At 44.4% G+C, this 27722-nt stretch overlaps 1 protein-coding gene across 6 annotated transcripts in view; it reads left to right on the plus strand.

Annotated features, from left to right (window-relative positions):
• Nucleotides 1-4812: 4812 nt before the first annotated feature.
• Nucleotides 4813-27722, plus strand: part of EMC2 (ER membrane protein complex subunit 2) — a 61454-nt gene continuing 38544 nt past the window's right edge. For 2 of the 6 annotated variants that reach the window (XM_077271077.1, XM_077271074.1), the window contains exons 1-3: nucleotides 4813-4921; nucleotides 8268-8310; nucleotides 17985-18098. In XM_077271077.1, the coding sequence (XP_077127192.1) occupies nucleotides 8271-8310; nucleotides 17985-18098 (154 nt within the window). In that variant the 5' untranslated portion in view covers nucleotides 4813-4921; nucleotides 8268-8270. Of the gene's footprint in view, nucleotides 4922-4955; nucleotides 5079-7417; nucleotides 7535-8267; nucleotides 8311-17984; nucleotides 18099-27722 lie in introns of those variants that run through there. The other 4 variants (XM_077271078.1, XM_077271075.1, XM_077271079.1 and 1 more) reach the window with 4 other exon arrangements.

Here is a 27722-nt window from a genome sequence, read left to right on the forward strand (position 1 = left end):
GGCCCCCTCCTCTTCTCTTTGTATACTGCCCCTATTGGACAAACAATCAGTAGATTTGGGTTCCAGTACCATCTCTATGCTGATGACACCCAATTATACACTTCTTCTCCTGCTTTCACTCCGACCTTCTTAGAAAACACCAGTGATTGTCTTACCGCTGTCTCTAACATCATGTCCTCCCTCTATCTGAAACTGAACCTGTCAAAAACTGAACTCCTCGTGTTCTCTCCCTCTACTAACCTACCTTTGCCTGACATTGCCATCTCCGTGTGCGGTTCCACCATTACTCCAAAGCAACATGCCCGCTGCCTTGGGGTCATCCTTGATTCCGAGCTTTCATTCACCCCCCACATCCGATCACTGGCTCGCTCTTCTTATCTGCATCTCAAAAACATTTCTAGAATTCGCCCTTTTCTTACTTTCGACTCTGCAAAAACTCTTACTGTTTCACTTATTCATTCTCGTCTGGACTATTGTAACTCTCAACTAATCGGCCTCCCTCTTACCAAACTCTCCCCGCTCCAATCTGCCTGAATGCTGCTGCCAGGATCATATTCCTCACCAACCGTTACACCGATGCCTCTACCTTGTGCCAGTCATTACACTGGCTACCCATCCATTCCAGAATCCAGTACAAAACTACTACCCTCATCCACCAAGCACTCCATGGCTCAGCACCACCCTACATCTCCTCTCTAGTCTCAGTCTACCACCCTACCCGTGCCCTCCGCTCCGCTAATGACCTCAGGTTAGCATCCTCAATAATCAAAACCTCCCACTCCCGTCTCCAAGACTTTACACGTGCTGCGCCGATTCTTTGGAATGCACTACCTAGGTTACTACGATTAATCCCCAATCCCCACAGTTTTAAGCGTGCCCTAAAAACGCATTTGTTCAGACTGGCCTACCGCCTCAACGCATTAACCTAACTATCCCTGTGTGGCCTATAAAAAAAAAAAAAATCAGGTTTCTTGCATCATGTTCTCATACACTTTATGCAGTTAATAGCCTCTGTGTCTGTACTGTTACATACTTAGGCAGTTAACTGGTTCATGCAGCTTTACATGAACACCCGAGCCTTACACTATGGCTGGTCCCAATAACTAAAGCAATTGTTACCATCCACCTCTCGTGTCTCCCCTTTTCCTCATAGTTTGTAAGCTTGTGAGCAGGGCCCTCATTCCTCCTGGTATCTATTTTGAACTGTGATTTCTGTTATGCTGTAATGTCTATTGTCTGTACAAGTCCCCTCTATAAGTTGTAAAGCGCTGCGGAATATGTTGGCGCTATATAAATAAAAATTATTATTATTATATCTCCTGTACATCATAACTACCGTATTTATCTATCAGATATTAGAGAGGAAAAAATAGATAGGTAAGACACACAGTAGATATTAGCCATAACAGCGCAGTATGTGAGTGCAAGCCATAGAGTGTAAGAAACAGGACAAGCCATGGACTTTTACACCCCCACTTTGAGCTTGCTCACATGAGTGTATAACACGGCCAAGCGCTATCTGATGTTTTATTGGATAACACTCAGATCAATGTTATACTATGGGGCAGTGTAGGTCTGTGGCTTTTTCTACATACTGGATTGGTCTGTAGAAAAAAATTGTAGCATGTTGCAGTGGCTCCGCAATTCAGATCACATGCACCCATTCAAGTCTATTGGTGCATGAGAAACATTGGACTGCACTCGGATGTCATCCTAGTGCAGTCCAATATCCGTGGACAATGGTGAAGATAGAGAAATCAAGCTCTCCGTATTCTCTGTACCTGTGCTCTGACCCTCACATGTGAGAGAATCAGATCACAGTAAGACGATACTCGCCTAAAATTCGGAGCAGAGTTCAAGCCAAGAGTAATTAACACAATTGAGCCGATTTTCTCCCTTGAGAAAATATACGCTCATCTGATCCCGGCCTTTGGATGTGACCCTATCCCTGTTTTACACTTGCATTGGCAATGCAAATGTGCATTTGCTAATAAAGCTTATTTGAATTGAAAAAGACAGAGTCATTTAAGTGCCGTGATCCAGCCTGGAAGTTAGTTCAGGCACCATCAGCCTCTCTGCGATGCGATCGCGGGCAGATGATTGGTTGCTGTGACAGCCGGGGGGGGACGGATGAACACCCCAGCGCCTGTCATGTGATCTCTCCTGTGGCTGGGCATCATAGAATTGTCTGATCTTCACTATATACAGCAATACTATGGTAATAATAATAATATAGTGATAGGAGGTTCAAGTCCCCTAAGGGAACCAACATGGTAAAAAAAATACAATTTTTTAAAAAATATATATAAATTGGAATTACCCCTCTTTCCCAGATAACAGTAAAAAATATGTATTTTGTACTGCTGTGTCCAGAAAAATCCAATCTATTAAAATATAAAATAAATTAGGCTGATTGGTAAACACTGTAACGAGAGAAAAAATTCAACCACAACTGCATTTTTTCGGTCACCGCAATAATGCTAAAAAAATGTAATAAGAAGTGATCAAAGCACAGTATGTACCCCAAAAGTGTATAAATATAAACACCAGCTCGCTACCCACATCAGAAGACCCCAATAAAGCTAAATTGATGGTAATATAAAAAGTTACAGTACTGAGAAAATGGCGACACAAGCACATACTTATCTTTTAACAAAATTCTGAATTTTTTAAAAAGTCAACGAAAAAGTAAAAAAAATACAAGTTTGGTGTTTCTATAATCTTACTGACATGGAGAATCATGTTTCCAGATAATTTCTACTGTATAATTACGCCCCAATAATAAATCCCCCCAATAAACAATGGCAGAGTTGCATTTTTTTTCGCCATTTCATCACATTTGGAATTATTTTTGCCATTTTCCCTTACTCTCTATGGTAGAACGAATGGTGTCACTCAAAACTACATTATATCCTGCAGAAACCGAGCCTTCATAGGTCTATGTCACTGCCAAAATAAAAAAAGACTAGGTCATTTACCCCTCTTCCTGACTATGCACATTTTCAGGTGTTTTTTTCTGCACATGTGGTTTTAAAGAGCAATAAAAAAAAAAGTTTTCTTTCAAAAATTCAAATTATTATTTTTATTTTTGGTCTGTTATTTTTTTTGTTATCATTTATATAGCATTAACATTTATTTTACATATTATGCCACCCATAACGTTATAAAACACCTTTTGGGGGCGCAATTTAGTATTGGAATATTTATATTTTCATCTTATTTCCCCTGTAACCGAGGCTGGTATATTAGCCCCAGTTACAGGGAAAATCCAGCCTCCTAGCTGCACAGAAGAGCTGCCTGGGGCTCCTGTGACCCTGCAGCTCCTGCTTCCTCTCTATACAAAGCGATCACAGAACCTTTGTCACCTCGGGCAGCGATTCCTTGTACTGAAAACAGTGATGGAGAAGTGTAGCGCCTCCACTGCCGCAGGGCTGAGGGGTACCCGGTACCGGGCCTCTGAGTCTCTGCTCTGGGGTTGTCACGGTGGCTAGACCCGGTCCGTGACCCTGCTGAGGGGCGTACAATGATAGGTGGTGGTATGGTGCTGATGTTATGGTGCGGTGTAGTGCCGGTCGCAGTCAATAACGAGGACACCAGGTTGCAGTCTCTTTACCTCTTTACTGAAGGCTTCTGAGTCCTCAATCCGGAATACGGTTAACAGGGCTGCGCAAGTCCGGCCGGTCCGATGGCACCTCCAGAGTTCCCTTTGCAGGTGGAAATCTGTGCCTACCTTCCTGCGCTTGTGTGTTGTGGTCCTCCCCTGCTGTGCTTACAGGATAGCACCCACAACTGTTGTGTCTGTTTCTCATGTTCCCTCACAACTCGATTCTCGTCTTCTCCCTCTACGTCCCCCTGATCTTACGGTTAGGACGCACCCGTATGACGGGGAGGCTCGGAGCTCTTCCGGGACTCCAGCATCGCCCCACTCCTGTTGTTACCCCCCTGTGTCTTCCTGGGTCTGGGTGAGACAGCCCGCCTGTAACTGACTGTCCTGCCGTAGGTTTGAAGTTTGGCTTGGAGCTCTATACTTCCTCGGCGTTCGGCCACCGGCTACGCGCCTCAGTAGGATGTTGCCTCGTCTCACAGCACGACTCCTACTGGTATTCTCCTTGTTGCGTTGATCTCGTTTCTCACTCAGCACAATAAACTTCGCTTCTTATCCTTCCTTGGGGTACCGCCGCGATGAAGTGCAGGCGCGGTCCCGTAACGTTCTCTGTTCGCTAGGCCTCTGTCAGGATCTATTATAGATTATATTATATAATATATAATATTATTATTATATTATAGATAGATCTATCATCTATCTATCTAACATCTATCATCTAACATCTATATATCATCTATTTATTATCTATCATCTATCTATCATCTATCTATTTATTATCTCTTATCTATCTATCTATCTAACATCTATTTATTATTTATTATCTATCTATCTATCTCTCTATCTATCTATCTCTCTATCTATCTATTATCTATCTATTATCTATCTATTATCTATCTATCTATCTATCTATCTATCTATCTATCTCTCTATCTATCTATTATCTATCTATCTATTATCTATCTATCTATCTATCTATCTATCTATCTATTATCTATCTCTATCTATCTATTATCTATCTATTATCTATCTATCTATCTATCTATCTATCTATTATCTATCTATCTATCTATCTATCTATCTATCTATCTATTATCTATCTATCTATCTATCTATCCATTATTTCTCTCTATCTTCTGTACATCGCTCATAGTCTCTACGCTTCTCGCTGCCATGGTTACACTGCGCAGGTGTTCCGCCCTCTCTCCGCCCCGGATGACGTCACACGCACAGTACGTGCTTGCGTAGCTTCACCTAGTGACGTCAGTCGTCGCCTCCCGGCTTCCTCATTCACCAATTCTCCCCGGCCGGCTAGTAGTAAGTACAGACCGGTAGTAATGGTGTCTGCCTGAATGATACAGAGTGTGGTGAGCACGCAGGGTAGCGGGTGTACTTTACACTGGGCGCCGCGGTGTGCCGCGTCCTGATAGACAGGAGCCACACCGGGCCGACCCCGGAGCGGTGACCGCTGCAGGTGAGACCACAGCTAGTGAAACAAAACACCGAAGGGAGGCGAGGAAGGCAGTCACGTGTCAGCTGTGAGCAGCTCTGTTTGTAGCCTCCAGTCAGATTCGAGCTTACATTGGTGGATGGAATATGTAAGAAGTGATTTGATTGGTTGCTTTCATTCCTTATATCAGCCAATCGGATTCCAGCTCTCATTTGTCACCTGTCTTTGTGAAGCTAAAAGACGTGTTCTGATTAGTTGCTATGGAAAATGCTCTTTGTGGCTCTAGTTTTGATGGTTGGTCTGTGGGGCCGGTGCAGACCAGTTCCAGGAATGAATGGTGACTGTTAGTTGTATTGCACTAAGTATACTGATGGTCACTGAGAAACTACTACATGCACATGTGAGCGCGGCTTTGGGGATGTCTCACGGCCTCTCATCCCTTGGCATCACAGACTTGGCCCTATCCTGGATCTCATCATACCTAACAGACCGGACATTTAGCGTCTCCCACTCACACACCACCTCCTCACCTCGCCCCCTATCTGTCGGAGTCCCACAAGGTTCAGTCCTAGGGCCCCTGCTCTTCTCTATTTACACCTTTGGCCTGGGACAGCTCATAGAATCTCACGGCTTTCAGTATCACCTCTATGCTGATGACACACAGATCTACATCTCTGGACCAGATATCACCTCCCTACTAACCAGAATCCCTCAATGTCTATCCACTATTTCATCTTTCTCCGCTAGATTTCTAAAACTTAACATGGACAAAACAGAATTCATCGTCTTTCCCCCATCTCACGCGACCCCCTCAACGAACCTATCCATTACAGTAAACGGCTGCCCACTCTCCCCAGTCCCACAAGCTCGTTGTCTCAGGGTAATCCTTGACACTGATCTCTCCTTCAAACCACATATCCAAGCCCTTTCCACTTCCTGCCGACTTCAACTCAAAAATATTTCACGGATCCGTACATTCCTAAACCAAGAATCTGCAAAAACCCTAGTCCATGCCCTCATCATCTCTCGCCTTGACTACTGCAACCTCCTGCTCTGTGGCCTCCCCTCTAACACTCTCGCACCCCTCCAATCTATTCTAAACTCAGCTGCCCGACTAATCCACCTGTCCCCCCGCTATTTCCCGGCCTCTCCCCTCTGTCAATCCCTTCACTGGCTCCCCATTACCAAGAGACTCCAGTACAAAACCCTAACCATGACGTACAAAGCCATCCACAACCTGTCTCCTCCATACATCTGTGACCTCGTCCCCCGGTACTTACCCACACGCAACCTCCGATCCTCACAAGATCTCCTTCTCTACTCCCCTCTTATCTCTTCTTCCCACAATCGTAAACAAGTTTCTCTCGCGTATCACCCCTACTCCGGAACTCTCTACCACAACACATCAGACTCTCGCCTACCATCGAAACCTTCAAAAAGAACCTGAAGACCCACCTCTTCCGACAAGCCTACAACCTGCAGTAACCACCGATCAACCAAACCACTGCACGACCAGCTCTATCCTCACCTACTGTATCCTCACCCATCCCTTGTAGATTGTGAGCCTTCGCGGGCAGGGTCCTCTCTCCTCCTGTACCAGTTATGACTTGTATTGTTTAAGATTATTGTACTTGTTTTTATTATGTATACCCCTCCTCACTTGTAAAGCGCCATGGAATAAATGGCGCTATAAAAATAAATAATAATGGCATTGGTCAGGGCTCAGGCCTCGCACGTGTGGAGTCCCAAGGAACCTGCTCACTGGTGTGGGAGGTTCAGTCGAGTGTTCGGCCCACCTGAATGACAACCAAACGGACCCCATTTGTAGTGAGTCAGGCGCTCACAGAACAGAATATGGAGTTACAAACGGCAGTGTGTACCCAGCCTTAAAGGGGTTGTCCACTTCTGGAAAGCACATCTTGAAAGGGGTTTTCTCATCATTAAGGGTACGTGCCCACCATCCTGAGGTAGACGCGCCACATGTCAGTCGGTGGTCCGCAGGCGCACATGCACGCATAGTGGACATGGTGTTTCTAGAAATCCCATCCACTATGCTGTAACATCTGATCGTGGCATAAATACCTGCAGCCGTTCCTGATCGTGAGCACATACCCTAGTGGGTAAAACTGCAATGTTCTTATAAAAATGAGCATCTGTAATTTACCTGTGATTAGACATCCTCTCTTCTCAAAAATCGGATTCTATTGTGTACATCTTGTCGCCCAGGGTTACCGGTCACTGCAGACTATCAGCGGTGGCCGTTCTCTTTGATATAGAGATTGTATGCGCGGCTGTGAATCTGGTCAGATCCCTGGATGTCATTCTTTTCCGTCCCTCTTCTTTTCTTCCATGCTGCAGCATCTGAGTACTGTTAGATCGGGCCATTGGGGAGACGGTGCCGGTGGTACCAATAAATCAGGAGCACGTTCTATTGAAGAGAGATTAGAAGACCCCTCTTGGCTCTGCTGTGCAGAAAAACAGTAAAAAAATCAAATGAAGATCATCCTGCTCTTACCTCCTGAACCTTGTGGTTTGATTCCTGGTGGTCATCTGAAATAATGTTTCCTTGTGCTCAATTTTTTTTTCTTCTCTTTACGACATTTACAGTTGGGGTTAATTCATTTTATTGTACAAGGTATTTATGAACACAGTGATACCAAATCTATATTTCCTTCTGAACTGGAAAAAGGGTGTGTGATTCAGATGTGTATGTGTATTTTTTTTTTTTTTTTTTTACCATTTCTCTACACTTTTAAAGTATTTTGTTTTTCATCGTGAGGATTTCTATCACTTGCACTGTATATTGCAGTACTACATTATTTGCAATATATTGAAGAAATGATGTGACCTCTTATGAAGCCCAGTCTCTACACAGTGCAGGAAGCTGTGGTGTTCCTGGTCTGTACTCTGTGTACATCCGGCTGTAGCTGGAAATAACTGATTGGTGGGGTGCCAGGTATTGGAGACCCGCTGATCTGACATTGATCGCCTTCTCTATCAGGGCTGTGGAGTCAGAGGTTTGGCTATGGATAAGTCAGTGGAAATAAGTTATCACCTATCCCTATGGTTAAAGTCCGACCTGTTGCAAAATGTCCTGTAGATAAGTGAGAAGTTTTCCCTAGACAGCCCCTTTAAAACCATAGTCCTGGACAATCCCTTTAGGATGTTATTGTATACTTTTGTATTGTAATATAATTTTTTTTTATGTTACAGACAATGGCCAAGGTCTCGGACATGTACGATGTGACGTGGGAAGGTATGTTATATAAATATTGTGAACATTGTGATTTATTTATTATGCTGTGCTTATACAGCGCCATTAATTCTACAGCACTTTACAGACATTATCATCGCTGTCCCCATTGGGGTTCACAATCTACATTCCCTATCAGGATGTCTTTGGAGTGTGGGAGGAAACCCATACAAACTCCTTGCAGATATCGTCCTTGGTGGGATTTCAACCCAGGACCCTAGCGCTGCAGTGCTAACCACTGAGCCACCGTGCTGCCTAGTAGTTTCAAGACTTGAGCTATGGCCGACTCTTTTCATATCTAAACTGAGTCCCAAATTTTGCTTTTTCCTGGGCATTTTCAGACTGCATGAACTTCTAACAAGCTGCACCCCCCCACACTGGTGCGTAGTCTGTACACAGACGCACTGGTGCATTGTGACTGATTAGCCATGTGCAGTAGTCGGGTGTGAGTTTGCAACACAATTTGTAATGTAGCTTTTCATGTGACCCAAGATCCACGTTAGACATAATTCTCGCTGGCATTTCTTCCTTGGAGTGTTTGTATCGCCATAAAACAACCGATTCATGGACTATCACAGGCCCTCTCCTCATTGTGTAGCCACCTTTATGGAGTAATTTATCATTGCAAGGGCACCAGTTTTGTGGGAACTAAAAGTGTTTGTGCTTTCCACATATACAAAAAAACAAACAAACAAAAAGACCTAAACTTTATTCGGTCTCACATGACAGCACCACGATAGAGGGGATCTGCCCTTCAAGGACAGGAAACCTCTCCCACACATCAGTTGGTTTCCTGTCCTTGATGGGTGAACCTCTTCAGACATACCTAGAAGATTAATCAGATTCCCGGGCTCGGCTGGTCGGTTCAGGCAGCGGGGGCCCCTGCCTTGGCCATTGCGGGGTCCCTGGAAGTGCCACAGTGGGTCCAGGGTGGACCGCACGGTAGTCGGAGGAGCAGGTGGAGCGGTGTCCAGGGAGGGGATTACCAGCTCCGGATGGTCGGCGCCTGAAGACAGGTGAGTATGCCTGAAGATTGCTGGCGGCGTCTCCTGCGTGGTGCGCTCTGGAGTGGGCGGGTCCTGTAGTACGTCCGGGTGCTCCAGTGACTTGTCCGGGGCGGTGCTGCGTGACAGGTCCGGCCCTGATAACAATGCGGGAAGTGGCCATGTAAGTGAGAGTCTGGATTCTGCAGGGAGGTCCAGTCAGGAGCTCCAGCACAGTGAACGATTCAGCAGCCCCCAAGGAAGATCCTTCGGCTGAGATGCGTCCCCCTCGTAATCCGATACCTATTAATTTGATTCGCACTGGTAAGTGATCCCCGTGAAAGTTCACTTGGTGATTGTAGTCTTCCCCTTATTTTTTTTTTCTCCTGATCCTGCCAGGGAAAGAAATTTGCAGAGAAATTAAGACATAAGGAGTGTGCACTTTGCAGGTCCCCCTTGCCGCGCTTATATCTAAAGAGGTTATGTCAGTCTTGTGTCCAGCAGACGATAGCAGAGGAGACGCCTAATTTCGCTACAATTTAAGGGAAATTATTAGGACTGAAGTAAAGGAGTCCATCATGTCCATGTCCAAGGGGAGACCCATAAGGGGAAGGAAAAAAGAAGGAAGACCAGGTCCCCCAAATCAGACTAAAGTGACTTTGTTAGGGGTGAGGATTCTTTTGGGTCATCTTCATTAGCGTCTTCTTCGGAAGACAACTCTGGCCGCTTTTGTTTCCCTATAGACCAAGTGGATAAATTGGTGAAGGCGGTCAGGAATACTATGGAGATAGTAGAGACAAAGTTGGAGTGATCAGTTCAGGATGTCATGTTTGGGGGACTGGACCAGAGGAAGTGCAGGTCCTTCCACTTGAATGATAAGATCCACTCTCTGGTACACCGTGAGTGGAAGAGACCAGAGAGAAAAGGGTTCCCTTTCCCCAGTATTTAAAAGGAGGTATCCCTTTGGCGACTCAGTGTCAACTTTTTGGGATAAGGTGCCGAAACTTGGTGCGGCTGTAGCCAAGGCATCAAAAAAATCCTCTTTGCCCTTTGAGGACATGGGGACTGTTAAAATAAAAAAAAAAAAAAAAAAAAACACTGGATAAGAAGGTGGACACCTTCCTCAAGAGCACCTGGGAGATGTCGGCAGGAGCTCTAAGGCAAGCAGTTGGGTTTACATATACGGCTAGGTATATGATGATCTGGTTGGGTTGATTAGAGACTCAACTGAAGGATGGGACTTCTAGAGAGACTATTCTGGACTGGTTACCAATGATACAGGGTGCCTCAACGTTCTTATCAGATGCCTCAGCTGACTCGGTCTGGTTGGCATCAAAAGCTGCGGCCCTCTTGAATGCAGCTCCGAGAGTGTTGTGGCTGAAATGCTGGCCTGGGGAGATTCAAGCCAGGTCTAAGGCTACTTTCACACATCAGGTTTTTTGCATCAGGCACAATCCGGCCAATGTTGGAAAAACCGGATCTGGCGAAGATTGTGAAAAACTGATGCAACGGATCAGTTTTTTTCGATGGATCCGGCTAGCATATCTAGATTATTGGATAAAAAAAAAATTCGGAGCATGCTCAGTTTAAAAAAACGGAATTCGGCGCCAGAAACCATCATTTTCCGGATCTGGCACCTTCCGTCTCCCATAGGCTTCCATTCTAGCAAACAGCCGGATCCGGCGCTTCCTCCTTTTTCGCCGGAGATAAAAAAACGTTGATATGGATGTTTTTTCCAGAAACCGGAAACTGCAGATTTGCCGGATCCAGAGAAAACCGGACGAAACGCAATGTCATCCGGCACTAATGCAAGTCTATGGGGAAAAAAACTGGAGCTGGCTGCAACATTCGCCGGATCCGTTTTTTTTTTTTTTTTAAATTTAGCGGGATTTAACCTGACAGGGAAAACCTGATGTGTGAAAGTAGCCTACACTTTGTGCTATTTCGTGCAAGTGGGAGTACCTGTTTGGGCCGGTCCTAGATGAGCTTCTGGAGAAGGCAGGGGATAAGAAATTTCCCAGTCTGTTGGTTCCCTCCCAATAGGTCGGATTCTGGAGTTCCTTCAGAAAGTGCTTGAGATGGGTCTATTCACAAGTACTCTCAAAGTCCAGGTATCAGCCTTGGGAGCCCTGTTTAGCTGTGATTTTGCAGGGAATTACTGGTTAGCTAGATTTATTAAGGCGTCAACTAGATCTAGGCCCATACTTAAGGAGAGAATAATGCCATGGGACCTGAACTTGGTCCTGACAGCTATGAGAGGTTCCCTGTTTGAGCACATTGAGTTAGCCCCAATAAAGGTGCTTTACCTTAAAGTAGTCTAGCCCTGCTGGTAGCATGAACATCAGCCTGAAGGGTGAGTAATATTCAGTTACTTTCTAGGCTACCACCAAATACCCAGTACCTGGAGGATGAGGTTATTCTTAAGCCAGATCCATCTTGCTTACCAAAGGGTAGCCTCCAAATTCCATAGGCTGCAGGAAAGAGTTTTCCCTTCCTTCCTTCCCAATCCTAAGAACCAGAAGGAAATGAAGCTTCATACACTTGATGTCAGGAGTTACCTGTTAGAGTACTTGTCAGTCACTGATCCTTGGAAAAAGGATAATTCCTTATTTGTGTCCTTCCAGGGGTCTAGGAAGGATCTTGGGGTGTCAAGAAGCACTTTAGCTAGATGGCTTAGGGAGGCTATATCATTAGCTTATACGTAAAGTGGCAAGACAGCGCCAGAAGGTCTGAAGGCTCACTCCACACGGGCCATTGCAGCCTCCTGGGCGGAAAGATCGGAGGTCTCGAAGTAGATATGTAAGGCAGCTACATGGTCTTCCCCTTCCACCTTTTATAAACATATGCTGGATATGGCTGCCTTTTCCGATCTCACATTTGGGTTAAGGGTGCTTCAGTCCCTCCTTAAATTTCTTGTCTCTCTGTAATTCTCTCGTGGTACTGTCATGGTAGACCGAATAAAGTCTTAGCTATGTACCGTCAGGTCTGTCTTTTCATCGTGACACCTCACATCTATGGATTAGCTGGTTCCGTATCGTGCCTCCTGGTGAACCGTGTGGACGGGGGAACGCGTCGAGGCTGGAAGCTAAGTTTGGGTTAACCCCCAGCTTTGTTTTTTCTTTTTGACATCAGTGTTCACTAATTGTGTATCCTTGTGAACTATTGTGGACAATTGATGTTCTTTGTTTGATCCGTGCTGTTAAGCTTTTTTGTGGCCCCCTGACGAAGGCTGACGCCGAAACGCGCGTCGGGGTCGGGCGCATCCAGGAGACGGTCTTTACATCATCCACAGGTAATGGTGCATGTGGCTCTAACCTTGTTATAACACATTAACAGCAAGCACTGTATGCACCTTATTCTCAGAGCTTTCATTAGCGGTTGCTACTATTTTCAGTAACCTCGCACTTGCACCTTATTATGTTTACAGTGTACCTCCACATACACACGTGCCGCACTTTTCCCTGTGGTTATTTATTCATTATTTATTTTCTCTGACGCCCATGACGGCACCACGGAGAGAGGGGATCCGCCCACCAAGGACAGGAAACCTACAGATAAAAAGGCGGTACCACTCTCCCGCATCAGTTGTTTACTAGAGAACGATGGGAGACTATGAACATAGACTTTATTTAACATTACTTAATTGAGATACCGCGTGACTATTTACACTATTAGCATAAGGCACTATATTTCTGTGCACACCCAAGAAGTGAAGGGAGGGAATGTACGCTTCCGTTCCGAGTCTCCGACTGCCTTTCCCGGATGGAAAGTGATGTCGTCACAACCATTAGGAACCTGGTGGCTTCAGCCACTGATCTGAGTGGTGGCGATAATGGTGGAGGATGAGACCATGTCGGTCTGTGATCGGTCAGCTAACCAGAGTTTGTTCATACGTTTTTAGTTGCTGGCCGATTGTTGTAGTTGATATCGTTCATTTTCATCCACTGAAGTCTATTGTCTATGGATGCCTTTAGACAAATGCAATTAAAATGGTGTGTGGTCATAACCAGTTATCACCTTCTCACCGGATGGGTGATGCCTAATTGACCATGGCCCCTGTCACCCGAAACATCGCTCAGCGATCAGCAGGTTATTGCCTATCCTTGCGATACGTGTTTCTCTTTGCACCCCCTTTTAATTTGTCATTGGAGCCAAGTGTTCCTGTATTTGGGGGAACGTTGAGCACGATCTGTCGGCTTAATGAGTGGTATTCCAACAGCTGATCGATGCGACCACCCAACTCTGACTGTCGTAGCCTCCACGAGATGTTGTGTGCCCTTGTATAACTGCAGTTATTTGGTGATAGCGACGACTCCTGTAAATGGTAACTTGACAGCTACATTGCTCATCATCCATCGTGTTTCAGAACTGCAGACAAGGACTTTTCAGATAATTTTTTTTCTTTTTTTTTTAGTTTTTTAGGCAAGGCAGCAAGTAAAACACAAGCTAGTATTACAGTCGGTGAGCGGACTGAACAGTGCGACCTCTGTATTGGTTTACCATCTGCTGGTATAGGCATTTCCACCCCTCGGCATCGGCCCGCAGTCCAGGAACAGGTGATCTATATTAAGCTGTCACTAGGAACATCACAACCAATAAACTTTTATTCATCCTAAAAATTCCCTGAGCCTTTAACTACAGCTGAAAAGACCAGAGATGTTTTTTTTCCACAAAAGAGCTGGAATAGTCATGACCAGATAAAACACGCCGGGAGCCAGGCTAAATATCTGACGTGAAGCAGCAGTGTCCAAAAGGAAGTCTGCAAGCACTAAATCTTCTGCGTGGGACATCACCAGGACTTCCATCTGAAAGAAAATACGGGTTTAGCAAATCCCCTAATGCCGTCCTAAGTACTGGCGGCAATTAACATGGTTGTTTTTGCTCTAAATGTCGTTCTAAAGTTAGTGTGGGTAACAAATCCACCATACAACAAATGTCTCTGGCGTGATCGCTCCGTACCTTGCTTCGTTTTGCATTGCACAAACTTGAAGGGTCACGTCAGGTAAGAGGACTGCGAGAACTAGTAAGAAAGCCCAGCGATGCCCCGTCTTCAAGTGGTTGTCAAGAATAAAGTGACTACTTTCTTTAAAAAATTTGTTGTGCTAAACTGCATTTGAACAACTGTCCTGCGAAAGGCTGTGATCTGTGTGGAATCCTGGCAGTAAGTGTTCACTTTCCCTGCAGCACCCCCAATGGAGGAATAGAGCATTGCGCCATGCTTATTGAAATCGCCAGGTTGTTTCTGTAATATAGGACAGATGAAGTCCTCCAGAGCAGCCAATCTGGCCCCAAGATGAGGGTGCTGAGCAGAGAACACCCCTAGTATTATTCCGTACTCCCTAATATGGTGTATGAAAATGGTGTTTCTACGCTGGACCATCTCCTGTTATGCTGACTTTCGCTCAACTCCTTCTTGGAGGGGGCATAATATACTTAATTTATATAGTTTTTCTATAAATTATTTTTTTTCCCCATTTAGAAAGGAGATTCTTTATGTAGACTGGCAGAACCGCAGGAGGGATTATTGGGCAAGGGTCGCACTGCCACTTTCTCAACCTCCGAGGAAATCTGTCCAATTATGCTGATCAGAGATTGATCAGAGTGGGATCTCGAGGTGGAAAGAAAGAAAAATGTTCATGCAAATTGTTCATGCTGAGATTTTTTTTTTCCTCGGAGTTAATGGGTCTCAAGGAAAAAAATCTGACTTGGGACAGTCCCATGCAATACCATAGGGACAAGTGCGAAAGGGTTATCTCCAAACCCGGGGCTTACAGCATGGTGTTAGCTGCATGTTAGGGGTCAGCTACTGAACCTATGACATTAGGTTCCCATAAGCTGTACTGCATTTCTAGTTTTTTGTTGTTTTTTTTTCCTTCAGGGGATATTTGGGGAATTATAAAAGGGGTTTTCCACCCTTCTCCTTAAGTTTATCTGGTCCTGAATTGCAAATAGGGTTCACAAGCTGACTTATAGTTTTCCCAGTGCTCTTCTATTCCACTGGCTGTGTCCCTCTCCGGTCTCGTTTCTGTCTTTACCAACGTGTTGGACTTGTCCTTTCCTTTTTCTACCAACGAGGTGGACTTGTCCTTTCCTTTTTCTACCAACGTGTTGGACTTGTCCTTTCCTTTTTCTACCAACGAGGTGGACTTGTCCTTTCCTTTTTCTACCAACGAGGTGGACTTGTCCTTTCCTTTTGTCTACCAACGAGGTGGACTTGTCCTTTCCTTTTGTCTACCAACGAGGTGGACTTGTCCTTTGCTTTTTCTGCCAAGGAGGTGGACTTGTGCTTTTTCTTCTCTACCAACCAGGTGTGACCACTGCGGCTAATAGATGGAACCATAGATGACTATGTGCACCGTTATTTATTTATTTTTTGCCATATGTAAACTTAAAGGGGTAGAAAATCCATTTAATATGCCTTTTGGAAAAAGTAGAGGAAGATTAGTAAAAATAAGCCGTGCGTCTAATCTTCATGGTAATGAGCTCCTGATGCTCGGGGCCATAGACATAGTATTTCTATACCACGCTCCACCCTTTTTTTTTCTTAGTGCAGATGTAGCTTACCTCCTTTTTGCATCTGAAGGTTGAATTTCCCTTGGACGAGAAGTTTTTGGGTGTTTAGTCTGCATGACTTTCTAACACCTTTTTTTTTTTTTTTTCCCTATCCACTACAGATGTTTCATTAGACAAGCGCTCACACAGTAGAGCGCACTGGCTAATAGAAGGTGTCAGAAAGCTATTCCTCTGAGAAATAATCCTTCTGTCTTTCGTTTTTCCGGATTTACCAGAATTACTAATTCCACATTTGGGTGACAAATGTGTAAAGAGCAGAGCGAGAGCAGCCCGATCGCCCGGCCCCGATAGTTTATACTGGTGTGGGGATTGCAGCCGGCGCCAAGTTATTGGTAGGTAGACAGCGTTGGCCGGCTGAGGGCTTCCTTTCTGCGTGTTTGGCCGGCTCGAGTTTTCTGATGTATTCACGCTCGCTGATATCCATACTGCTCAATTAGAATTTTCCAGGATCCTTATGTCAAGAAGCATTTGTTCTCCGCGGCTCACACGAAAGATGACCCAAGGGTGGTTTTGGTTGAGTTAAAAAAAAAAAATTAATTGTAAAAACACTGACAGCTTTATGGGAGACGTGAGATAGCTGCTGGCAAGTGAAGGCCTTGTCGGGCTTGTTAGTCTGGTGTTACCGTGTAGTCTGCACATGGAAAATCATTTTCTCTTCTCTAATATTTCAGAAGGACGCTCAGTGTCTGCTGCCTTTTCATCATTCCATTTTCCCAATGTTTTTCTTGTTTTTTAGCTGTATGTTTGAACATGTAAAATTAGAATATTTTTGTATCCATCATACAGTGCCTTGTAAAAGTATTCATATCCCGTAACCGTTTCCACATTTTTTTCATGTTACACCCACAAACTTACATGTATTTTATTGGGATTTTATTAGGTGTTGTTATCAGACAATGCTTGTGTGTTAATGCTGTCTTCGGCGTGCTCGATTACTATGTTCCAGGTGCCGGGGCGCCATGTCTCACGGCTGTTGGACAGCCACAACACATGCAGGGGTTCCCTGTTTCTTAGGACATGCAGCCACGGCGACTCAAACCTAGTGTCTTCAGCACACGAGCATGCTTGGATAACGCCTTATCAGGTTCCTTAACCAGTAAAAACGTCTCTTTACCCTAATTTCCTACAAATTAAAGTGCTTTTGGAACACGTACTATTCTAATGCATCCAGGAATCAGCCCAATTTGTGTCCTTTGAAACATTCAACCATTCTCCTTTAGTGGGCTGTCCAGCTTCAGCATTCCTCCAGTATTATTGGAGCTAGAACCTCCATTATTCCCTCGCTTTCCTGCATGCAGTACTCCGCCAATTGTCTACTGAATTGACTGCCCACATCAGGAAGTCCAACTCCCAAGTCTGTGTGTAATCTGACAGAGAAGAGACATCATGGCCGTCCACCACTTACTGTAATCTGTCTGTGTCTCTGCTGCACTTGACAGCCAGCAGTAGATGGGCAAGTTGCTCGACAGGTAAAAAATAAAAGTGCAGATAAGTGGGTAAAAAATAGTTTTGTGCACAAAAAAAGTAATTGGGGATAAAATGATGTAAAAACATGCAACACCTGCTGATCGGTGTGTGGGTATCATTCTTTGCCATTTTTCCTTTTTTTTTTTTTTGTGGTTTCACTCTGTTGAACTCTTTTGTTTTGTTTAGAAGTTACTAAAAAGCGAGACATCCAATGGCTGGTGCTTGTCTGGAGTTTTGGCCCCATGTACCCCACCACTCCATCCATTTCTAGGGGACTGGCGAGCTACGAATAACCCTGCAAGGCCTCCATTGCCAGAGCGCCCAATTCATCATTGCATTTGCTCCAAGTTTTGGTGTTTTTTCGCCTATTTTTTTATTTATTTATTTTTATTTGCACCTTCTTTTATTTTGCGCCTTATTGCATCCCCTATTATCAGCAATGGGAAGTAAGTGTCCGAATAATGGAGGACGGACATACTGCATGAAGCTAGGAGTAAGGCCCCACCATTGACTCTATAGAAAAGTGCTGGAGTATCGGGGAAATTCTAGGATAAGAATCAAGTGCCGGATTAGTGGACTTTTCTCGTGCCTTCTTTTACTGTGGTGTATTTTCTAAAAACCTCTGTGATACAACAATTGACATTTCCATTTCAGAAATGCGTGACAAGATGAAGACCTGGCGGGAGGAAAACTACAGGAACAGTGAGCAGATCATTGACGTCGGCGAAGAGTTGATAACGGAGCATGCGTCCAAGCTTGGAGACGATAGTAAGTTTATTATATCCACTCCTTACGATGCTTGCCGGTGTTGGGAACACCTGCTCAGCCCTAATATCCCACAGGGGACTCCATTTTTTTTTTCGATTGGTGTCAGGAGAAGTTTATATAGGAACGAAGTTGTGAGCAGCCCAGAGCTTTATGTGCGGTAATAAAAAGTGTGTTTCTCATTACCGTCTATGGCTGCGTATCTCTCCAAATGCTTTTAAAAGGGATGAAATTTGCAATTTTTTTATATACCTGTGTATGCCGATATATAATATTTTATAATGAAATTCTGCCGCTTCCAATCACAGTATTTGAGGACTAGTGTAACGGAGCGCACAGAAATTCACCCCCTGCCTTTTAAAGTCAGCGAACCCAGAAATAGGGCCCCCACTATCTGCAAGGTAACGTTGACTTATAGGGCCACACTGGGGAGTTACCCCAAATGCTAAGACTGTGATGATGCAAAACGGAATGGCAGGTCAGCCTGGGATTACAGTTCTCCATGTGCTGCAGCAGTGCAAGAGGGACTCGTGTGTGCGACCCATAGGGATTTATTAAATGCAAGAATGTTATGTCTGTAAAAGGATAATAAATCATGACAGGCTTAGGCTACGTTCACATTTGCGTTGTGCGCTGCAAAGCACAACGCAAACAAACGCAGCAAAACGCATGCACAACGCTGCGTTTTGCGCCGCATGCGTCCTTTTTTTCATTGATTTTGGACGCAGCAAAAATGCAACTTGCTGCGTCCTCTGCGCCCGGACGCGGGCGCCGCAGGGACGCATGCGGCGCAAAACGCAAGTGCGACGCATGTCCATGCGCCCCCATGTTAAATATAGGGGCGCATGACGCATGCGGCGACGCTGCGGCGCCCGACGCTGCGGTGCCGACCGCAAATGTGAACGTAGCCTTATATAGTATCTCTACAGCTACATAATGACTCTCCCAGGCTGCCCAGGTAACACCTACTGACAATGTCGCATGTTTACCGAGGCAGATGGATATGTATATATATATATTTTTTTCTGTTTACACCCACAAACTTAAATCTTTTTTATAGAATTTTCAGATTATATATTTTTAAAACGCTTCGAAAACCGTGCATCCATGTCCTTACACTTCACAAATACTTGCTACTTGTGTTTGGTATATGACATAAAATCCCAATAAAATACATATGTTTGTGGATGTGACGTGGAAAAGTCCGCAGGGTATGCGTCAATACAAACAGAGTGATCTATTTCAGGTGTTTATTTCTGTTAATGTTGATGATTATGGCTTACAGCCAATGAAAACCCAAAAGTCATTATCTCAGTAAATTAGAATACTTTATAACACCAGCTTGAAAAATTATTTTAAAATCTGAAATGTTGGCCCCTGAAATGTATGTTCAGCAAATGCATTCAATACTTGGTCCGTGCTGCTGCTGTTGAATCAATTACTGCATCAATGCGGTGTGGCATGGAGGCGATCAGTCTGTGGCACTGCTGAGGGGTTATGGAAGCCCAGGTTGCTTTGATAGCAGCCTTCAGCTCGTCTGCATTGTTGGGTCCGGTGTCTCTCATCTTCCTCTTGACAATAGATTCTCTATGGGGTTGAGGTCAGGCGAGTTTGCTGCCAATCAAGCACAGTGATACTGTTGTTTTTAAACCAGGTATTGGTACTTTTGGCAGTGTGGACAGGTGCCAAGTCCTGCTGGAGAATGAAATTTCCATCTCCAAAAAGCTCGTCAGCAGAGGGAAGCATAAAGTGCTCTAAAATTTCCTTGTAGACGACTGTGCTGACTTTGGTCTTGATCAGAGGTGTCAAACTGCATTCCTCGAGGGCCGCCAACAGGTCATGTTTTCAGGATTTCCTTAGCATTCCACAAGGTGCTGGAATCATTCTGTGCAGGTGATTAAATTATCACCTGTGCAATACAAGGAAATCCAGAAAACATGACCGGTTGGCGGCCCTCGTGGAATGCAGTTTGACACCTCTGGTCTTGATAAAACACAGTGGACCTACACCGGCAGATGACATGGCTCCCCAAACCATCACTAATTGTGGAGACTTCACACTAGACCTCCAGCAGCTTGGATTGTGGCCTCTCCACTCTTCCTCCAGACTCTGGGACCTTGATTTCCAAATGAAATACAAAATTTACTGCAACATCTGAAAACACCTTGGACCACTGCGCAACAGCCCAGTTCTTTTTCTCCTTGGCCCAGGTAAGACGCTTCTGGCGTTGTCTATTGGTCATGAGTGGCGTGACACAAGGAATGCGACACTTGTAGCCCATGTCCTGGATACGTCTGTGTGTGGTGGCTCTTGGAGCAATGACTCAAGCAGCAGGTTGCTTGTGCACCTTTTTTCTACTATCCTTTTTCCTTCCTCTCAACTTTCCATTAATTTGCTTGTAAACAGCACTCGGTGAACAGCCAGCTTCCTTAGCAATGACCTTTTGTGGCTTACCCTCCTTGTGGAGTGTGTCAGTGACTGCCTTCTGGACATCTGTCAAGTCAGCAGTCTTCCCCATGATTGTTGAACCTTCTGAAATGAGAGTAAAGACTGAAATGCTTGATTTGCTTGAAATGCTTAGGAAGCCTTTGCAGGTGTTTTTTTTTGTTAACTATTCTAATTTACTGAGATAATGACTTTTGGGTTTTCATTGGCTGTAAACCATAATCATCAACATAAACAGAAATAAACCCTTCAGACTGTAGAGGGAGTTAGTGGACAATATACCACATGGCCTCCACCCAACTTCTCTTGACTGTGGTGGAGAATGGTATGTCCTGATGGGCATAGGAAGCCAGCGGTGGCACCCACACCAACCTAACAATTATAACCTACCCATTAGAAAGGAGATGCTTTATGTAGACGGGTAAGCATCTTTAAATAAAAGTTGTTCCACTAGGAAATCTTTTGTCCATTATGTCTCTTATCACATTTTTTTTTAGGGGTCTGGTGTTGTTCTGCATTTTACCCTCAATGGGTTGTTAGAAAAAAAGCTTACAGAGAACTGGATTAGTTTCCTCTACTGCAGGATGCTCTCGGTCCATGCGCGTGTCCTTCTCACTATAAAGATACTCAGATATTTCTTAATACAATGTCTGCCAAAAAACTCACAGCGGAGTGCAAAGACCTAACAAAAAAATGCAGGTTTCGGCAACCGCCATTGTTTTCAATCGCCCCTGATCCATAATATATGGTCTGGATGGGTAGAAAAATGCTGTTGGACATGAGTTTAGCAAGAGTCTTACGTTTTGTTTTGTATTTGTGGCATTGTACATACCTAATGGAAAACAATATGGGGCATCCGTAGATGGCAAACAGGTGAATTCTAGTGATGAGCGAGTGTGCTCGTTACTTGGGTTTCTCCAAGTGTGCTCTGGTGGTCTCCGAGTATTTCAGCGTGCTCGGAGATTTAGTTTGTCGCCTCAGCTGCATGATTTGCGGCTGCTAGACAGCTTGAATACATGTGGGGATTCCCTAACAAACAGGCAACCCCCACATGTATTCGGGATTTGGATGGTTCACCCCGGGTACCTTTACTTCACCTGTGGGAAGTTATACCATCTAGCTGCCATACCATCACCCCACGGGACCCCTTTAAGCAGCGTCGGTCCCTACTGACTGAATACCATAGGTGGCGTCATGAACAAACTTTATTCTTATACTTCCTTTAAAGAACTTTCCCTTTACTTGGGCGCCCAGGGCCACAGACTGGGTCGCAGCCACTGTGACGGGCGACTCAACTTGGCGTCACGAACAGGATATACCCGGGGGGCAAATTGCTTTGGGCGAAACATCCTATAACCCATGTATTCAAGCTGTCTAGCAGCCGCAAATCATGCATCTGTTTCAACATAAACGAAATCTCCGAGCATGCCGAAATACTCGGAGACCCCCCGAGCGTGCTCGGAGAAACTCGAGTAACGAGAATACTCTCCTCACTAGTGATTTCCTGTCATGGCTCCGTGCACGGACCTCCTGCTGACTCTGTGATAGACTTGTGCCTGTACTCAGCCAAAAACATGGAGAGGAGGGATAGAGCAGCAATATTGAGGCGGGGTGTGTGTCAGACTACCACATACTCCCTGTGGACACTGGAGCTTCGGTGTAGTCAAAGACCACAACTCTGTCGTAATTTAGCTTAGCTAAAAAGGCTCTTATCAGGATTGGTGGAAAATAAGCAGATGTCGATACTGATTTGCATATATTTTCTAAGGCCAATTTAATACTTCATTCGTGGTGTGACCACAGATCACGATGGCCTGATCGGCTGCATGCCTCCTGATCCAGCCTCCTATATGCTGTTTAATTTGGGTCAGGAAATCCACCGCTGACCTGGACACCGTTGCCCGTGCTCGGACCATTAACGTGAGACGTGTGAAACCTGCCTAATTATAACATGAGTGGTGAGACGTGTCCCTTACAGCCTAGCGTTCCCACTGGACCCCTCGCTGTTCTCCAAATTGTAATTTGTTTGCTGTGTAAGATCTGTAAAATATCAGAGACGTCAGCTCGGTATTGGCTGGCGGCACAGTCATCACGGTGGGTCATGTAAGCAGGCGCTTGCAGGCCTTGTTAGGTATTCCCTCTTTCACGGTCGTACCCCCTCGCTCGGTCTCCACAGGATTCTGTTCTGCTGATAATTAGGTCTCCTGTAAGCCAGGCGCCTTCCAAGAATAACATATTCCAGGAAATGGTCACCTAACGTATAGGAAATCCGACCCACTTTGGCACGGCACTATTATTTGGTACCTTTAAACAATATTAAACTGAGTTCCAATAGCAAAAGCTCATTTATCTTTCGAAGCTGTGAACTTTGGCAGTGCAAAAACTTTTTTTTTTTTCTTCTTTTTTTTTAAGGTAAAAAAAATTGTTGCTTTTGCGGTTTAGTTTGGAACCAGACGAAAAATGTTGATTTACAAGTACAAGACTGATTTGAGTCCTGGAGCTTTTCAGCACAGGTGGATTCAGACGCAAATTCTAATGTCCTCTAATCTATCACGACCAGTTAATCAGCTCATATATAGATTAATAAAACATATATATTTATAAAAAAAAAAGCATCAGCATGCCAGCTGTGTACATTTTAATCCCAAAGGCTACTATAAAAACCAATATACTGGTATGAAAATAAAAAATTGAGAATGAAAAGTTTGGAGTGGTAGCATAGTGTTTAGTCTGTACAGTGCGCAAATTATTATTGCCGTCAGCTCCTATTAGCACCAAAACATAAGTAAAATATTTATCTAAAATTAAAGCAGCACTCCAGTATCTAGTTTTTTTAATTTATCCTTTCACCAGGCTCCTACTACTATTACTAGTAATACTAGCTGGTGTTACCTTATTTATTTACTTCTTTCTATCTGAAAATTAATGGTATTACTCCCCTTCATTTGGGTACTGTGATCTCATTGAGACAGTTTGGGAATTACATAATTTTATGCTCTCTAAAGGGGGCCATAATGTCAATATGAAGAACAAAAACTCTTATCACAGTTTCTGATGATGATTAGACAGCTCCTGTCACAAAGTTCTAATGGAAAGCACAGTTCAGCCTCCCTGACTGAAAGCTTACAATCTTAGCTTATTTATTAGACTATGGAGAGGATAGTCACACTGTTGTACTGGCTCTAGCTGTCCATGCGATGCTGTGCTGATAATTTAAAGAGCACAGAGAAGCAAAACGCTGATTTGAAATCTAGTCATCAAGATGGAACCTGAAAAGAAAGAGGAGGCGAGCGTTCCATACACTTAAATTGTAAAATCAACTTTAGGCTCGCATATAAAACCCAGTGTGATCCAGCTAATTGGAATTGCGGTTGATTGAGAAGAAAAGAGCGGCGCCGAAATCTGGTACCTGGCCATTTACACAGGCTTACGGTATAAAACATTTCATGGGGGCGCAACTTTATTCTGTATTGTGGGAAGTGCAGGGCTTGATAGACAATCTAGTGAAGGCTGCACAGAAAGAGAAAATTCACTGTATTACTTCTTTAAAAAGAGTAACAAAACTGGTGACCATGAATAGTAAAAGATTTTTTTTGAGACCTAATCAGCATATTTGAAGGGATAACTTGCGTTACGTGTGTACACTTTTGCCCACTTTATTAATGGCTACCTCCCTTTCATGATTGCAGTTTTGTGGTATGAAAATTAGACCTGTGACCCCAGAATGCAGCATAGAGTTGTGTGATCGAGTTTTCTGGGGACCAGCTTCATCGTGAATCTACATTAGAATGGGGAAAAATCAAGTGATCTGAGCAACTTCAAATGAGGCATGGGTCATCTGTGCTAAACCAGCCAGGGCCATTATAGAAAAACTACTACTTGGGCAGTTTTTTTTTAATCTAATTTAGGTGTATAGATTATATCAAGAATGGTGTGATCAAGGAAAAATATCTAGGTAAAGAGGAACCCCTAGTTGTAAATAACTCCATGACGAATAGTTCAGAGGAAGATGTGGAGAATCGTTCTGACAAGCAGTGGCGGTCAAGAAAATTGTGGCAATATACACTGCTCAAAAAAATAAAGGGAACACTAAAATACTAGATATCTCTGAATGAAATATTCCAGTTGCATATTTTTATTAATTGCATAGGGGAATATGTTCAGAACAATAAAACATAACAATTATCAATGTTAATCAAAATGAATATGCCATGGAGGTCTGGATTTGGAATGTTACTCAAAATCAAAGGGGAAAATCAAATTACAGGCTGATCCAGCTTCAGTGGAAATGCCTCATGACAATGAAAAGATGCTCAGTATTGTGTGTGTGGCCTCCACGTGCCTGTATGGCCTGCCTGGGCATGCTCCTGATGAGGCGGTGAATGGTCTCATGAGGGATCTCCTAGACCTGGACTAAAGCATCCACCAACTCCTGGACAGTCTGTGGTGCAACGTGACGTTGGTGGATGGAGAGAGACATGATGTCCCAGATGTGCTCAATCAGATTCAGGTCTGGGGAATGGGCGGGCCAGTCCATAGCTTCAATGCCTTCATCTTGCAGGAACTGCTGACACTCCAGCCACATGAGGTCTGGCGTTGTCCTGCATTAAGAGGAACCCAGGGCCAACCGCACCAGCATATGGTCTCACAAGGGGTCTGAGGATCTCATCTCAGTACCTAATGGCAGTCAGGCTACCTCTGGTGAACACATGGAGGGCTGTGCGGCCCTCCAAAGAAATGCCACCCCACACCATTACTGACCCACTGCCAAACTGGTCAGGCTGAAGATTGTTGCAGGCAGCAGATCGCTCTCCACGGCGTCTCCAGACTCTGTCACTTCTGTCACATATGTTCAGTGTGAACCCGCTTTCATCTGTGAAGAGCACAGGGCGCCAGTCGCGAATTTGTCAATCCTGGTGTTCTGTGGCAAATTCCAAGCGTGCTGCACGGTGTTGGGCTGTGAGCACTACCCCCATCTGTGGATGCCGGGCACTCAGACCATCCTCATGGAGCCAGTTTCTAACCGTTTGTGCACACACATGCACATTTGTGGCCTGCTGGAGGTCACTTTGCAGGGCTCTGGCAGTGCTCCTCCTGTTCCTCCTTGCACAAAGGCGGAGGTAGCGGTCCTGCTGCTGGGTTGTTGCCCTCCTACGGCCCCCTGCACATCTGGTGTACTGACCTGTCTTCTAGTAGCCTCTGGACACTACGCTGACAGACACTGCAAACCTTGCCACAGCTTGCATTGATGTGCCATCCTGGTTGAGCTGCACTACCTGAGCCTGTGGGTTATAGAGTCTGTCTCATGCTACCACGAGTGTGAAAGCACAACCAACATTCAAAAGTGACCAAAACATCAGCCAGAAAGCATTGGTACTGAGATGTGGTCTGTGGTCCCCACCTGCAGAACCACTCCTTTATTGAGTGTCTTGATAATTGCCAATAATTTCCATTTATTGTCTATTCCATTTGCACAACAGCATGTGAAATTGATTGTCAAACAGTGTTGCTTCCTAAGTGGACAGTTTGATTTCACAGAAGTTTGATTTACTTGGAGTTAGATTCTGTTGTTTAAGTGTTCCCTTTATTTTTTGAGCAGTGTACATTGTCGGTGTGCCAAGTAATGTGTCTGAATGCACAGCTCCACGTTCCTTAGCATGGAAGGGCTATATCAGCAGATGACCAGATCAAGCTTTGTTGCCGTCTAGGGGGAAAAGAAAGACCAGGCCTCAGTTGGCTGCAGAGAGCAAAAATTGGATTACTGAGCAGTGGAAATAATGTACATGCTCCGATCTATGTTACACCATGCTTAATGAAAGGTCAGAATTTAGCTCTAGAAACACAGGTAGATGAACCCATTTCTTAAATATCAGCAATTCAAGCTGGTGGAGGTAGAATATTGTTGTTGGGGGTATGTTGTCTTGGCACACTTTTAGTTTTCTGATACCTGTGAATGGTTTTGATACCAAAGGCTTCCTGAAGCATTGTGACTGGCCAAGTTCATAGCTTCATGGAGGGGCCGTATAGTATTAGATTATTTTTGCATTAGTTAAGTGACCGTGATGTAATGGTCTGGTCAATACAGTGATGCTCTGAAATTATAAATCTCTCCTAAATCACACTGACTGACATTCTGTACTATCTGCCTGTGCTGTATGCAGTTTGGTGTATTTTTCTGAGCACCATCTATTTGTAAGAGCTGACTGGGAGAAATCTTTCACAAGCAGGAGGCAGGGAGACTGATGAAACTGTATCAAACTGTGCGTTAAGACACTGCAGCATAAGAGGAATGGCAGAACTGTGTCACTGATCTTTTCACTGGTTGCCATTATATAGGAGATTCCATCTCCTTGGCCCCCACCTCCCTCCACCATCGTGCAAAGATAGAGACCTCATAGAAAATCTAGACTGCTTTAAACGATTTGTACCAAGATAAGTTATCCCCTATGCTTAGGATAGGTGATAACTTGGTTATCATGGCGTGGGGTCATCCTGTGGCACCTTCATTATTCCTGAGAGTGGGGATCTGCAAAGTCCCATCTGAACTGAGGGAAGGTCAGACACATAGGCCATTACTCTAGTCATTGTCTATTCCTCTGCCAGAGAGAGAGCAGCGCTGCACCTTCTCCATAGACTTTTATAAGCAGCAACTTGAATCAAATTTCTCACCGAGACTCTTCACTGAAAGCAGATTCTACCAGTGACACGAGAGTGAATGCTAAGTTGGGAGAAGAGGTATTTTTATGTAACAAGATATTTTACAAAATTCATCTTCGGTTGTTCTCCTCATGGGGAAAAAAAAGACCAGTCTTTCTGAACTGACCTTCCAATATTGCATTAAAAGGGAATAACTTTACACAAAGGTTCTGGAACAATAAACCTTATTTATTTGATACATAAAACTGCTCCACTTTGTGTGGGGAACATCAGATGTGAAGGGGCTTATCAGTCATACTATAGAATGAACCGCTGGGGGGAGGCTCCTGCTGCAGTAATTGGTGAAGAGAAAGATGAGGGGAGACCAGGCTGATTTCTTGGGACACAGAGAATCTTTCTTTGCTTAATTGTAAGATGAGACAATAGGATCAAAGCAGCAATGAGATTAAGGAATGAATTGCAGGGATGTTATTTTTACTTTTTGTGCATTTTCTATGTTTAGTGTAAAATTCTTTACAAAACCTT

The sequence above is a fragment of the Ranitomeya variabilis genome, chromosome 6 (genome assembly GCF_051348905.1).
Source record: "Ranitomeya variabilis isolate aRanVar5 chromosome 6, aRanVar5.hap1, whole genome shotgun sequence".
Lineage (NCBI taxonomy): Eukaryota > Metazoa > Chordata > Amphibia > Anura > Dendrobatidae > Ranitomeya > Ranitomeya variabilis.